At 39.5% G+C, this 14840-nt stretch overlaps 2 protein-coding genes across 3 annotated transcripts in view; both read left to right on the forward strand.

Annotated features, from left to right (window-relative positions):
• LOC128027265 (glypican-6) overlaps window positions 1-5942 on the forward strand; it is a 36898-nt gene extending 30956 nt beyond the window's left edge. The window contains exons 4-9 of the mRNA XM_052614688.1: window positions 352-517; window positions 1117-1247; window positions 1377-1523; window positions 1644-1768; window positions 3042-3214; window positions 3330-5942. Of these exons, the coding sequence (XP_052470648.1) occupies window positions 352-517; window positions 1117-1247; window positions 1377-1523; window positions 1644-1768; window positions 3042-3214; window positions 3330-3547 (960 nt within the window). The 3' untranslated portion in view covers window positions 3548-5942. The remainder of the gene's footprint in view (window positions 1-351; window positions 518-1116; window positions 1248-1376; window positions 1524-1643; window positions 1769-3041; window positions 3215-3329) is intronic.
• Window positions 5943-10033: 4091 nt separating this feature from the next.
• On the forward strand, window positions 10034-14200 carry LOC128027266 (heparan-sulfate 6-O-sulfotransferase 2). Of its 2 annotated transcripts, none has more exons than XM_052614690.1 (2): window positions 10034-10903; window positions 12703-14200. In XM_052614690.1, the coding sequence occupies exons 1-2, from the start codon at window positions 10344-10346 to the stop codon at window positions 13538-13540; spliced, it is 1398 nt and encodes a 465-aa protein (XP_052470650.1). In that variant the 5' UTR covers window positions 10034-10343; the 3' UTR covers window positions 13541-14200. The 2 variants fall into 2 exon arrangements, with proteins under 2 accessions (XP_052470650.1, XP_052470649.1); XM_052614689.1 differs by having other exon boundaries at window positions 10035-10903; window positions 12700-14200.
• The last annotated feature ends 640 nt before the right edge of the window (window positions 14201-14840 follow it).

Below are 14840 nucleotides of genomic sequence, written 5' to 3' on the forward strand. Positions count from 1 at the left end.
ATAAAGTTACGTTCATTTATTATTGAACTAAATGTAATTCCATAGAGATAGAGAGTAAAGGTTTTCTGTAGGGTTTATCAGTTATGTGAAGGTGGGCACCTTGATGGACCAATCAGGGTTTATCTTCCAGCATTAAAAGATCAGAGGCTAAGGCTTCTCGGTGTGTGTAGTGAGGTTATAGAAGCAGTTGAACCTGCAATGACAATTTGAGCAAACAGAACATTAGCAGTGACCTTATAAAGGTTGCAGGGTCGCTGATGCTCTTTGTTCAGAGTTTTATCAGCAACATCAGGCATATGAAATAGGTTACGGACTCATTTGCTCAGTATTCTTATTCGTGCTCTCTTCCAGGTTGGTTCCTCTCCGAGTTGTGTGCGTGCGGCTATGAAGATGTTATACTGCCCGTACTGTACCGGCCAGGTGGCACTGAAGCCCTGCAAGAACTACTGCCTCAACGTCATGCGAGGCTGCCTGGCCAATCAGGCCGATCTGGACACCGAGTGGAATAACTTCCTTGGTAAGAGAGTGTTAAATAGCTCAAGTAACTGATTTATCACTGAACCATTCCTAAATGTAATGGAGCCAGCTTTCCACACTAAGCAGAGGAGTATCATAAGTAAAGATTAGAAATCAACAGGTCACATTAAAGTGGTTTCCACTTGCTCTGAGGCCAAAACAATTTATGTGAAGCCTCAGCTTGAAAGCAGAATTGGAGTTGACTTGGAATAGGAGTGAGCAATGGGCTGCGGCTCTGTTTTTATCCTTGCATGTGTTTCATGAAGTGTTTTGGGCCTCTTGTGACTCTGAAAGGCCGTGTTGCCTTAGGTCCCGTCACACTTTCTTATGCACTCTTGCAAAGTGTTCCTGGCTCATGGGACTCTGGGACTGGCTTTGCTCACCCTGCCTGTAAGCTTTGGGGTGAACTTTAATTGTGAGGTGCCTTGTTCATGGTCTCAAACTGTTTAACAAGTCGTTTGCACAACAGGCTTCAGGTTCCTCAAGAGCTTAGCCTGGACAAATGACTGTATGCTGCCCTCTAGTGGAGGAAATTACAGCATCTTTTTTTAGGCACGGTTAATTGAAATAATTTATGAAATGGATTGCTTTGAATTTTAGATGCCATGTTGGGACTCGCTGAGAGGCTGCAGGGACCCTTTGACTTTGAAGCAAGCATGGGTCCCATAGCCGTGGCGATCTCACACGCCATCATGAACATGCAGGAGAACAGCGGGGATTTCTCAACGAAGGTATGCTTTTAATTCAAACATGACATTTTCACATTTAAATCAGAAATGCGTGTTTTATTTTTCTCAATTGTGCTATTCTATTTAATTGTTTGTGGTGCTTGTGTATTTATATTTTTTTGTCTGTTTCAGGTGTTTCACGGATGTGGGCGGCCCAAGTTCAGCACGGAACAACGAACTCGGCGCTCTCCTAAAGACTCAGGCTTCCCCGGGCGTTTCCGACCCTACATTTCTGATGGAAGACCCACCACTGGTTTTGACATCACCCTGTTCCGAATGGTAAGAATAATGGGCACCCTTACCACTAACATCCCCTCTAGAAACTTTCTTTAAAAACATGTTTATTTATTATACCAGATTAGAAAGGAATGATTGTAAAACAAACTGTTTGTGTCCTAGTTAACAGATGCCAAGAAGAAACTGAACCACACCAAGAAGTTCTGGTCCACACTGCCGGACACTGTGTGTGTTGGAGAACGGATCGCCATTGGTGATGAATGCTGGAATGGTACAGCCAAAAGCAGGTGGGTCACTTAGATGATTTTTTTGAGCAGATCTAAGTTTTTCACAATCACTTTAAAATGCAGTTTATACTCGCTCATCATATGAGAAGTCAATGCATTTTTTTATTATAAAATCACAATGCATAATGTCAAAAACTTCAGCGCGCTAAATCTGTACCTATACCATAATAAGAGAAAGACGCCTCAAATTCAAGAATTTTATTTTTGAAAGGGAAACCTTCATAATGAATCCTAATCAGGATTAATGTTTTTTAGAAAAGAAGCACAAATAAGCAGTGTAGCAACATTTGGAAAACTTTTGTTCACTAAATCAAAATCAAATGTAGCTAAAAAACTTAAAAATAAAAATAAAAATGAATTGATGTAATGTAGACCCTCATGGCTGTTACTAAATATCTTAAAATATAATTATTTAAAATTATAAGTTTAATTACATTATTTAAAAATATAAATAAAAAAATTAATAAATTAGAATTAATTATGGTTGTGCATCTTTTTCTTCCACACTTTTTCGTTCCACTCTTCGTCTGTTAACATGCTTGGATACAGCACTCTGTGAACAGCCGGCTTCTTTGGCAATGAATGTTTGTGGCTTACCCTCCTTGTGAAGGGTGTCAATGATTGTCTTCTGGACAACTGTCAGATCAGCAGTCTTCCTCATGATTGTGTAGCCTGTGAATTGGTGGGTTTTTGTTAAATGTGAGCCAAAATCATCACAATTAAAAGAACCAAAGACTTAAACTACTTCAGTCTATGTGCATTGAATTTATTTAATACTTCAGTTTCACAATTTGAGTTGAATTACTAAAATAAATGAACTTTTCCACAGCATTCTAAATTATTGAGATGCACCTGTAGTATTATTTTTTAATTGGTCTTTTTAGAGTCATTATATTACAGTTTTTTTCGATTGCTAAATGACAGTGAGCACAACTGAAAACTGTGTTCAAGCAATGACAAACGAACTAGAGTTTGGTCCACATGAACTGCTGCTGTGCAGACTGTAGTTAGAGTTTTGCACATGTGACTCCAGTTGTGCTCACTGTCATTTAGCAATCGAAAAAAACTGCAAAATACTTTTTGTAAATGGTATATTTAGTTTTTGAAAACCATATGAAACCAACAAAAGTTCAAAGAGTAGGAGCTTGACTGTTTTAAACTAGGTTTTGAAAAGACACTTTTATCGGTCGCTAAACCAGATACAGTAAAATTCCTCCATTTCATTCCTCAATCAAGCTGCAACAAAAATCTTCCTTCCTTTCTTCGCGTGCAGGTACGAATCTGTCGTCATAGGCAATGGCTTAGCCAATCAGGTGTCTAATCCAGATGTGGAAGTTGACATCACTAAACCAGACATGGTGATTCGGCGGCAGATACCAGTGCTGAAGGAAATGACCAGCCGGCTTAAGGCTGCTTACACTGGCACAGACATCTCATTTGTCAATGGTACAGTGGTCAATTACAATTGTGGTTTAATTCAAGTGAAATTCAGTGTGAAGCATCAAGATGATTTCATACGAGCCTGTTTTCAACATTATCTCTTTCTTTCCTGGCTCTTCAGAGGATGCTGGCAGTGGAGAGGAAAGCGGAAGTGGCTGTGACTCGCCCCCTTGTGACAGTGACATCTACTTCTCCACCCCAGCACCCATTGAACCTCGCATTTTCAATGTTCAACCTAACAGAAAGCCCTCTAGTGGTGGGACACGGTTGGCACCTTTTAGCCTGGCCCTGGCTGTGACAGCGCTTCTCCTCGCCCTGCTCACCCCACACATGAGATAAGACCGGCCAGGAACAGGAACAGGAACAGGAAGTGTGCTTGTACGAATTTGAACAAGAGAGCAGAAAACTGCCATAGGACATTAAAGATACTGCTTTCAGGATCTCCGTCTCCTTGCCATCTGGAAAAAAACACTCAAGCTATTAATATTCAAGTAGCTTCCCTTCAGTGTATTTTTTGTGTTTATAAGAACAGACTACATTTATGTAGGCCACATTTCACATCAGCTGGGTTTCATTCCTCCGTGTCTGTAGTGTCCAGAATCATTGACGACTCATGATTATTTTGGTTATGGTTTAAATAAGTGTTCATTTGAAAGTAAGTCAGACTGAGTGTGTGTTTGGGTGGACGAGTATACTATTGTTGTATATATCATCCGAGCACTTTTTATAAAACGTCAACAATCAACCCATATAACACGCACGATTTCAGCAAATCTGTATGAAGCACTCAGATTTGTTTAAATACATTTTGAGCAGTTAGGTTGGAGTGCATGGAGAATTCGGTTTGGCTGCAGATCACATATATGTTCCTGAATGTCAGAGGATGATAAAAACTTCACGATGCCTTAAGTACTTCATAAATGGGCCCTTCGTCTGTGTTGCGACTGACAAAAATGTATACAATGCTGCCTTACGAGAAAACTAGAGGATTTCCAGAGACAAATCTTTGTTTTTTCCTCTATGTTTCCAACTTTCACAATCCCTGTATCATCATCCCAAATATTTTCAGCAGCATAATATATAGTCTTCTGTAATAACTTTATAGTGTGCGATGATGGAGGAGTTTTGGTTAGGTAAAGTCTGTCTGAAAGTTGATTCTTTGAATATCCCTGATGGTTCCCTCAAAGATGATCCTGTGTTCTGCATGATGTGGAGGACTGTGTGGCCTGAGTAAAGTTGTTTTTACTGGACACTTCCAGGAAAACCAGCTGGATACGAGTGTATGCTGAAGATGGCTTAAGGCTGAGGTTTCTGGAGGAATTTTACACAGGGTTTTATGGGGAGGTGTTTATTTTGCTTGCTTAAGGTATAAAGCTGTATAATTGGTACTGCAGCAGATTTCACTACACAGTGACAGACCGTGCTGATTGGGGGTTGGGTGGCCTTTTTTAGTTTTGTTTCTGTAATTTCAGTTTGTAACATAAAATGTCCAGCCCTTTCCCCTTACCCGATTGATAACCATAGAAATCGGTGCACATTTAAAACCATTCCTCATTTAGAGAAATATAACAGTGTGTGTGGTACGTTACAACACCAGTTTAAAAAATGGCTATGCATGCGAGTTCCCTTTCATATGGCTGACAAGTGTTTGTTGGTTGGTTTAAAAGAAAATCTCTCTCGGCCTCAAGGGCTTTCCACCCACCTCTCAGAAAAACTAGCTCCCCTCGCTCTTGTACAGTAAGTTATTTAACCACATGTCTCTTTGAAAGGCATTCGCAAGCATCGCTTTCCTAGGCGTCTTAAATTCAGTATTCAAAATATTTGTGTCTGTTGATGAATGCATTTTAATGAATTCACAGTTTAACTGATGGTTTTATTTTGTCTTCAGATTTCATGTTGCATGATGTTTCGATTTTGTAAGCCGAGGAACCGTAAGCATTTGGTTTGTCGTTACGGTTTTATGTAAGGGATTGTGAAAATTGTACAAGCTGATGCAAGGACAGGGCTGGCCATCGGTCCTTGAGCGTCCCTGATGTCACATGCACTTTTAATTGGCGTTCAGATACCTCACAGCAAGAGAGTTTTAAATGATGCTTTAAATTGTATCGGCAACATGCATACTTTTTATGTTTTTATTCATTTGAGATTCATTCAGTATCGATGTATGAATGGCCAATCCTCAGAGATGAAAAGAATCGTCACGAGCCTGAAATGAGTAGATATCTACAGCAGCATCTCAGATTGCTTATGTATTGTCTGATGTGCTGCCATGAATAGAAGGCATTGTGTTTTCTATAGATTTGATCCAAAGCTTCCCACTGTCACATGTTAAGATGGCTCTGATGTAATGACCAGGAAAGGAAGTGTCTTTTGCTTAGTATGTTAAGCTACTCTGAGTCAGTGTGAAGATGACATGGACTCTTGAATGAACCTCTGCAGTGTCATCTTTAGATTGATCGCTGACCTTCAGGAGGACAGATCGCAGGGCCTGCAGGCCTGTACATCAGTGGAGTCCTCTCTGATGAGGAGTGAGAGAGACTGAAGAAAGAAAACAAATTGTAAATAATGTGCAGTCGTTTTAGTGGTCTCTGAGAGATGTCCATCAGATTTTACCCATTCAGAGTATGTGCTTAAGATGGGCGGAAAAAAAGAGATAAATGCTAAAAATGTAAGAGAAAAGTTATATAAAAAAGTTTTTTTAGTCTTGTTGAAATAAAGACTGCAGATATTTAAATGTGTTGTCATTTCTGCTCTGTTGTACTACCAAAGTTCTACCAAAATGCTTTGAAAATTAATTTGAGAGACCAATTAGTAAAACACATAATAAAACAAGGGATGACTTAAAACAAGCATGGACACTGATTAATCACAGCCATTAATTAAGCTGCAGTGTTAAATATTCCTTTAGTCAACAAACCGTCAAGATGAGATGTTGTTTTCTTCCAATAGTACAGAAAATAAATGTGAGAGACCGTGTATGGACAGTTCTACACCATCAGAGACCCTTTATTACACAAGATACAAAATGGTCAATTCTAAGTGAAATATTAATCAATTTTAACTTCGATTCCTGGTATTGAAATATTCTCAGATTAAAGAAAACCATATCTAGTATGGGACATTAATAACTTTATATATCCAACAGTTAATCAATGTTGCTTTCTGATATGCTATTTTGAAGATTTATTTATTCTAACACTATATATACAATATAGCACTTTAAAGATATAATAGACGACAATATCAACCAGAAAAAAAATAACTGGTTTTGTCTGTAAAGCAGTACTGTCATTCAAATCGAGGTGTGTCCGTGCGTGCGTGTGTGTCTGTGTCCGCATGTATCTGTGTGTGTGTTTGTTCCTAATATTCTCTATGGGGACCAAATTTAGTAATAGCAGTAAATTTTGACCTTGTAGGGACATTAATTTGGTCCCCATGAGGAAACATTATAAATCATACTCAATTATCCTTTCTTTTTCTGTTTTTGCATAAAAATGCATAATGTTGAATGTGAGACGTAGGTTTAGGGGTAGGTTTGGAGTAAGGGGAATAGAAAATACAGTTTTTACAGTATAAAAATCATTCCACCTATGGAATGTCCCCATAAAACATGGAAACCTTTGTGTTTGTTAACAAATATTGTTTTATCAGGATAAATTGTTTTAGCCAGTTAAATGTCTAGAGAGTTCAATTTAATTTCACTTTATTGTTGGAATTTCTTCCAAAAATTGTCTCGCATCCCATGGTGTTTACTGTTTAATTTACATCAATACACATTACACTATTTAGTACACACACACACACACACAAATAGAAAAATGCTAGAAACTTACGTACAGTATGTTAATAGACATCCATCTGCAGTGCAAATACCCTTTCCATTCCTCAGAATCCCCAATTAGACCCCCAATTCTGATTAATTAATTTTACTGACTGATGAACAAAAGATTTCAGTAATCTGTTCATTCTAGCATATGGTACTCTCAGTCTTCTAGTCGGTGGCAATAATTGATATTCCTCATACATAATTTTACCTGTCAAGGACAACATTTTTTTCTTGTACAACTCATGAAAACTTGGCTAAAGCATTTTACCCACAATCTTAGAACAGTTAGATATCAATCTAGCCAGTCGAACTTTGACTTGAACAGAGAGACAGCTATACCATGCACATATTCCATATTACAACACTCTGTATTACAGATTGAAAAAACATGAGCAAAATCTGTTTGCTCCAGAAGAACTTAGTCTCCTGATGAAAATAAATACACTGTTGTACTTTACAACAAACACACGCTATATGTGCACTCCATGATAAAGCAGCGTCCACATAGACACCCAAGTATTTATATGCAGACACTACTTCAATCAGTGTATAATGTATAGACAGTCATGTTTGATGCATGTTCTCTGAAAGTCCATAGATATTTTACTTTGTCTTCTTTTCAGTCTTTTCATAATTCCCCAGCCCCAGATTTCTCTGAAAGAGGTATTACATGTGAAGTCTTCCACATATCAGGGATAATGTGAGCATTTAAGGATCTGTGAAAAATAGGCTTCCATACAGGTGCAAGCTCATCTGCAAAAATGTTCTGAATGAATGCACTAAGATTATCTGGTCATAGCCTTCCTCTGATTTAATTGTTTAAAAGTACTTCTGCCCTGTTCAATAGATCAAATCTGACCACTCTAGTAGTCTGACCGAATTAATAATACTCATACTCTGATATGAAATATTGCCTTTATCAAACCTGGAGGAAAATTTATTAATTTGATTTGCAAGCTTATTATCTACTAATGACTTCTGTGTAGTTGATAATCCAGCAGAGATGGGGACTCGAGTTTGAGACTCGGACTCGAGTGCGACTTAAGTCGCACAAACAGTGACTTCAGACTCGACTTGAGACTCGTCCTCGAAAGACTTCAGACTCGACTCGGACTCGAGCTCCGGGACTCGTGAACAATGTTAATTTTTAGTAAACGTTAGATGAGCTCGCTGTTAGAGTTGTGACGTTCGCGAACGAACCGATTCTTTTGAACGGCTCATAAACATGAACGATGGGAGCCGAGTCACGGCTGGAGGGGAGCCGTTCTTTCTGTCGCTCTTTTTTCCTATGCGTGTTTCAGAGCGCATGTTTCACACAGATGCACACAAATGAGCTCCTCCGCGAGACAGAACAGTTATAGGGGGAGGGGCGCACCCAGCGCAGGCCAACCCTTTATAGCGTGATGATATTAGTTATTAGTTGTGCACGCATTCTTCACGTGAGTACTCCAGTGGAAAAAAACCTGCGTGCCTCTGTCATTGGGTAGGAGCGGAGCCATGACGTTTTGCACAGATATTCATTGCAGCCCACTTTGTTATTGTTCATTGACTTGAAGGGGCTGATGTCCTATTTGCAAAGTTTACAGTAGTAATAGTATGTAGACATTTCCATTTTATTTATTCTAATTTTATCTACTTTAAATATTTTTGGTTCTCTATCAAAATGTTCTTGTGTGATAACAATGTTCTTGTGTTGAAGTGTTTGTAGTAAAAGCTGTTTTGCACAGAAATTCATTGCAGCCGGCTTTGTTTTTGATGTTTATTTGTGAGTAGGTATTGTATGAATAACATAAGTCAGCGTAGCTTTGTTCATTCTTAAGCCAGACAAGAGGTGTGCAGCTATACAGCCAGGACAGACAGAAGGCCATTACTGAATCCATAAATGCAAAATACAGATATTAACTTAAAAGTAAAGCATTCTTGGTGTTTTTGTCATGTTGCAATAGCCTGTTTACACTGATTATATACCAAAATCAAAGTTGATATTGTATGCTAATAGATAGAGTTGTCATAATAACATTACATGCTTTGAATTCCTTATATATAGCTATGCAGTGTTCTAAGCAGCTTGGATGGGTCGCTGTACGTGATGCAACATTTATTATAACCAGAGACTTAATATAATAAAGAGACTTGAGACTTGACTTGGACTCTAGCTCAGAGACTTGAGACTTGACTTGGACTCTAGCTCAGAGACTTGAGACTTGACTTGGACTCTAGCTCAGAGACTTGAGACTTGACTTGGACTCTAGCTCAGAGACTTGAGACTTGACTTGGACTCTAGCTCAGAGACTTGAGACTTGACTTGGACTCTAGCTCAGAGACTTGACTTGGACTCTAGCTCAGAGACTTGTGAGCATCTCTGTAATCCAGTCATTCCCTTCATGGTATCCTATACTTGGCTGTTTAGCACAATTACTTTTAAAAGCATTTTCCAGTTTTAACCCATATGTCATCTTCGCCTCTCATATTTTCCCCTTTAACTAATTTTCTATAAACTTTATTTGTTTTGTATCCTTCTTCTTAAAGGCAATCTTTCTCACATGTATCACATGCTTAACTCCTTTAGATATATTCATCTTATTATATGGATAGATTTTTATCTCCTTATTAGTTGCTATATTTCTGATTGCACACAAAAATCTAGTCTGTTAATACTGTGGATATTTCATTTAAGGATCCATGGTAAAACACAGCTCACATATTTCAATTAAAACATGCAAGTCGTTCAATGTTGTCATTAGACCAAATTCTGATTACTTTTCCCCCTCAGGTTCAATGCTTTTCAGTGACCAGAATGTGCAATTGGTGGCCTTATCCTCGACACATACTATCCACATCTGCAAAACATTTATTCAGTAGATTACTCTTTTTGTTTGCCCCTTCACATATTGCTTAAAACCCGTTATTCGTATATCTATTTGAAAACAGAATTGAAAACAGAATTTGTAAATTAGTTCCAAGTGGGGACTTTTATTATGAAGAGTGAATGGGGCGGAATGGACTACTGGGAAAGAAAAACGAGGAACTGGGAAGAGCGACTACGAGGTAAACAGCAGAAGTTATCTGAAGATCTCAAAGCAATGTGATGCTAGTACGAGCAGGAAAGCCTCGTGTAGACATGTAGACTTAAACTATGTTCGACACGAGCAGACCAACATCCAGAAAAAGCTCTGGTTGTGTTCATGTTGTGCTGCGCTGAGGCTCGAGTCACAGGTCCTGGTCAACACTCCTCCCGGCCGACGCGACGACGCGACGCGGTGGAGGAACCGCACAACTGAGGAATGCTTTCACTTTTCCAGCAAGAAGATGGATGAAAAATCCTACTACAGCCGGCTCCTCATCGTACTCCTGATGGTCCTGTGTTTCGGCGTTATTGTATTACAGTACATCTGCCCTACGTCCGACTGCCAGTTGCTTCACCTGGTATCATTGTCCTCGAGACTGGGAAGCCGCGCGCCCGGGAATCGCATGAACGGAGCCGGTGCGGGAGATCCGTACAGCTCGGAGGACGGTGCGTTGGTTCGATTCGTGCCTCGTTTTAATTTCACATCCAAAGACCTTAATCGCGCTGTAGACTTCAACATCAAGGGGGACGATGTTATAGTGTTCCTCCACATTCAGAAAACTGGGGGGACCACGTTCGGCCGTCACCTCGTCCGCAACATCCAGCTGGAGAGGCCGTGCGAGTGCCATGCGGGCCAGAAGAAGTGTACCTGCTACCGGCCGGGCAAACGGGACACCTGGCTGTTCTCCCGGTTCTCCACCGGCTGGAGCTGCGGGCTGCACGCGGACTGGACGGAGCTCACCAACTGCGTGCCCTCCTTCATGGTCAGCCGAGAGTCTCAGGAGAGACGCAGGACTCCCAGGTGAGTTTTAAAAAAATATATATAAATCAGTATATCAAGCTAATTTAGTGTCTATAATGGACTGAGACGCGTCTTGATAAACAAACATATTTATTTTGTTATGGTGCGCTTCGCCTCTCGTTCCCCTCATATTGTTCTTGTTCAGTTCAGTGCTGAAGCCTTTTTTTATATATATATATAAATAAGTATATCAAGCTAATTTAGTGTCTATAATGGACTGAGACCCGTCTTGATAAACAAACTTTTTTCTTTTGTTATGGTGCGCCTCGCCTCTCCTTCCCCTCATATTGTTCTCAGTTCAGTGCTGAAGCCTCTTAGCAAGTCAATTATGGGGCGACAAAAGACTCCAACAGGTCAGGCTTAACCCTAGAGAGTCTGCTTTCATTCAGCGCATTCCTGCAACAGGGGACCCATCATCATCATAATCATTCACCCTTTCAGACACCCTAGGGCAGACAAGCCTGCTGGCACCAGAACATCTGCCATTTTCTCAGGCTTGTCCTTTAAACAAACTCCCTGTGGCATTAATGTTTGAATTCGGAGACATAGGATTTGATGAATAAGTGTTGAGTCTGTTTTTACAATAATGTTCAAATGTTCTTTTTATTCATCAAAGTATCCTGACAAAATCAGTTTCCACAGAACTGTTTTCAACACTGCCGATAATAAATGTTTGTCGAGCAGCAAATCAGCGTATTCGAATGATATCTGAAGGATCTGAAGACTTAAGTAATGAGACTGAAAATTCTGCTTTGCTTTCACATAAATAAAATTCATTTTTAATTGTAGTAATATTTCATAATATTAATGTTTTAACTGTGCTTAGTTCAAATAAATGGCAGCCTGGTAAGCATAAAGATACTTCTTCCAAAAACATGAAGAACCTTCATTGAAGCATTAACCATTAATCACCTTTAGTTTACCCTAAGCCCTGCTTGATGATTTCTTTTTAATGGTGAGGCTTGGAATGAGTTGGGGATTCTGATTTGGCACGTTCCCCATGTTAGTTCATTCTGTAAGCTGTGTGCATCTTTATTGTTTTTGTGCAATCGTAGGGAAAGTGATTTATTAGGAAAGTAAAAAGACAACATTGTAGATGACCTTTTGATTAAATATTCAAACGGCAAATAAAACATCAAGAACTAAAACCAGCTGTTTTAAATTCTATTCTAAGTGAATTTTGGCATCACCACTTAATAAAGGATGCATATCAATTTTGAGATCTGCTTAATAGTGTTTTAAAATGCTAAGTGTTAACATTAGGGTGGGCGTATAGTCTAAATGTATAAATAAAGGAAATTAGCCTGCACAGTTAATTATGCAGACCATTATATACAGATATAAACCACATGTTCTGCTTTTCAGATGGACACAATTAGATCAAATTAAAATCTCATGGGCTCATTGTTGGCTTGTAAGTAAAGGAAAAGTTGAGGCTCTCCAGAGACTTTCTGTCTGCTGTTGTTGAATGCATTTGTCCAGACAGTCTTAATTGATATTCATATGGAAAGTGTTCTGGATGTGAGCTGAAAGATGATTCTTCTCATTCGCTAATTATGCTGAAATGCCCGTAATTAGAGTCAACCAGCAATAATTCATTCCGTTTTCCATCAAGATCGCTCCCCTGACACGCTCCAACAGAAACTACACCATGAATAAATCTGTCAGTGTGAACAAGCACAAAATATGACAACTTTACCCAACTTCATGATTCATATGTGATATTAAATTTAATTTTGTTTCAAGTCAGTTGTGACTGCGTTAGTTTGAACTCTTCTCTTTCCTGTCTCATGTAGTAGAAACTACTATTACATCACGATCTTGAGGGATCCGGTGTGGCGGTACCTGAGCGAATGGAGGCATGTTCAGCGTGGTGCCACCTGGAAGGCCTCTAAACACATGTGTGACAGCCGTTTACCCACTGTGTCTGAGCTGCCTAGCTGTTACACTGGTGACGACTGGTCGGGTTGTTCGTTGGAGGAATTCATGGTGTGTCCTTACAACCTGGCCAACAACAGACAGACCCGTATGCTGGCCGACCTCAGCCTGGTGGGCTGCTATAACCTCTCCGTCATGAGTGAGAGCCAGCGGTGGGCCATGCTATTGGAAAGTGCCAAGCGCAACTTGCGTAACATGGCCTTTTTCGGTCTGACTGAATATCAGCGTAAGACGCAGTACCTTTTTGAGCACACGTTCCGCCTGTCCTTCATCACACCATTCACGCAGCTCAACGGCACGCGTGCTGCAAGCGTAGAAGTGGAGCCGGAGACCCAGCGCAGGATTCGAGAGCTTAACCAGTGGGACGTGGAGCTGTACGAATACGCACGGGACCTTTTCCTCCAGCGCTTCCAGTACGCCAGGCAGCAGGAGCGCAGGGAGGCCCGGCAGCGACGCCTGGAGGAGAGGCGCAAGTTACGTGCCAAGGTGAAGTCTTGGTGGGGGGTGACTGGAAAAGCTGTTTTTAAATCCACCAAGGAGCCCCCAATGACAGAACAATCTCCCGCTTTCTTGGAAGAAAAACAGGCAGATGCTGGACAAACACTGGAGAGCGAGACAGAAGGACAGGTCAACTGGTTAGAGGACGATGACAGTGAAACTATATTGGACTATTTAGAAAACGTAGAGCAGTGGCGGTAGCCACCAGCTATTTGTGAAGAGGTTTGAACTTAATATTGGACTAGAAAATGGTGATTCCATTTGATTATTTTGGGGTACCTATAATCCTTTAAGCCCAAATCACGGCTAAATATTATCATATACGGGTTGTTAATAAGTGGGCTGCTATATCTGTGACAAATGTATTATGTGGAACGCACATTAAAATTCTCATAAATATAGATTCTTAGCACCAGTTCTCTGTTAGATATCATATCTGAATTACCGTCTTGCAGACTGATGTGTCTTGTGAACTGAAAAGATGATCAAATCCACTGTCCCGTCAACACTCTGACCTTGAGAAAGGGCATTTTGACTCCAGGTTACATCTACTGAAAACACTATGGATGAAAAGCATCCGCTTATCGTGAAAGCCAAAGATTGGAATGTTTCAGAAATGCCATTTTCAGACCTTGCTGTTCTGAGGAAGAACCTGATTGCAGCATGTTTTTGTTTACATTCCTACAATGTTAGAATTCAAATATTGCCTTTTTTTTTTTCAAGTGTCCTCAACCATTACAATCCCATGCACATAACAAGTCAGCCTTATGTTGAAGTCCAACATTATTTTTTGATTTAAGATGTTTTGTTATGGGTTAGCTCATATTTTGTTACTTGAAAATAAAAAGCCATTGTGAATCACTTCAACTGCTGAATTAATACCTCACCATAGGTTACATTGAGGAGCGCTGATTGCTTTAAAGGAAAATCAATTACATTTTATATATATATATATATATATATATATAATTTTTTTTTTTTTTTTTTTTTTTAACAATAATCCAAGTTGGTTGTGGCTAGTTAAACAATCTCAGAGAGGGTGAGTCTTCATTTTTGCTTTACTTTCTCTCTACAGCAGATGGAGCCAAAATAATACCCGTTGCTTATGAATGAAACCTTACATCCGTGATCTGTAGAACACAATGCTCATTTTATTGGGTTTGTTTAATTTAGTTTGGCCAGTCAATCCAATTAATCCCACTGGTAACATTTGTGACATGTATTTTTTGGGCTTGCAGGTTCTTAAAGTTGTCAGTTGTCAAATTCAAGACCAGTGTGAAAACGTAGTGATACATTGTTGCATTAAATGAAACTATCAAACCTAAAAATAGATTATCATTCTCTTTCCCTAAAATAAAAAAAATTTTCGGGACTTATAGAGCAACGACATCTAGTTACAACTGTATAAAAAAACTGTATAAAATATGTATTTTCACTGACCTTTTAAAAACATCTTTAGAAAAGGCTGTAGTTATATATATATATATATATATATATATAT

This window comes from Carassius gibelio, chromosome A14 (genome assembly GCF_023724105.1).
Source record: "Carassius gibelio isolate Cgi1373 ecotype wild population from Czech Republic chromosome A14, carGib1.2-hapl.c, whole genome shotgun sequence".
NCBI lineage: Eukaryota > Metazoa > Chordata > Actinopteri > Cypriniformes > Cyprinidae > Carassius > Carassius gibelio.

Bases quoted from the DNA above. Each gene is read 5' to 3' on its own strand.
- LOC128027266 (XM_052614689.1), top strand. From the start codon at position 10,344: ATGGATGAAAAATCCTACTACAGCCGGCTCCTCATCGTACTCCTGATG. The intron at 10,904-12,699 runs GTGAGTTTTAAA...TGTCTCATGTAG, and splicing joins GAGAGACGCAGGACTCCCAG to TAGAAACTACTATTACATCA.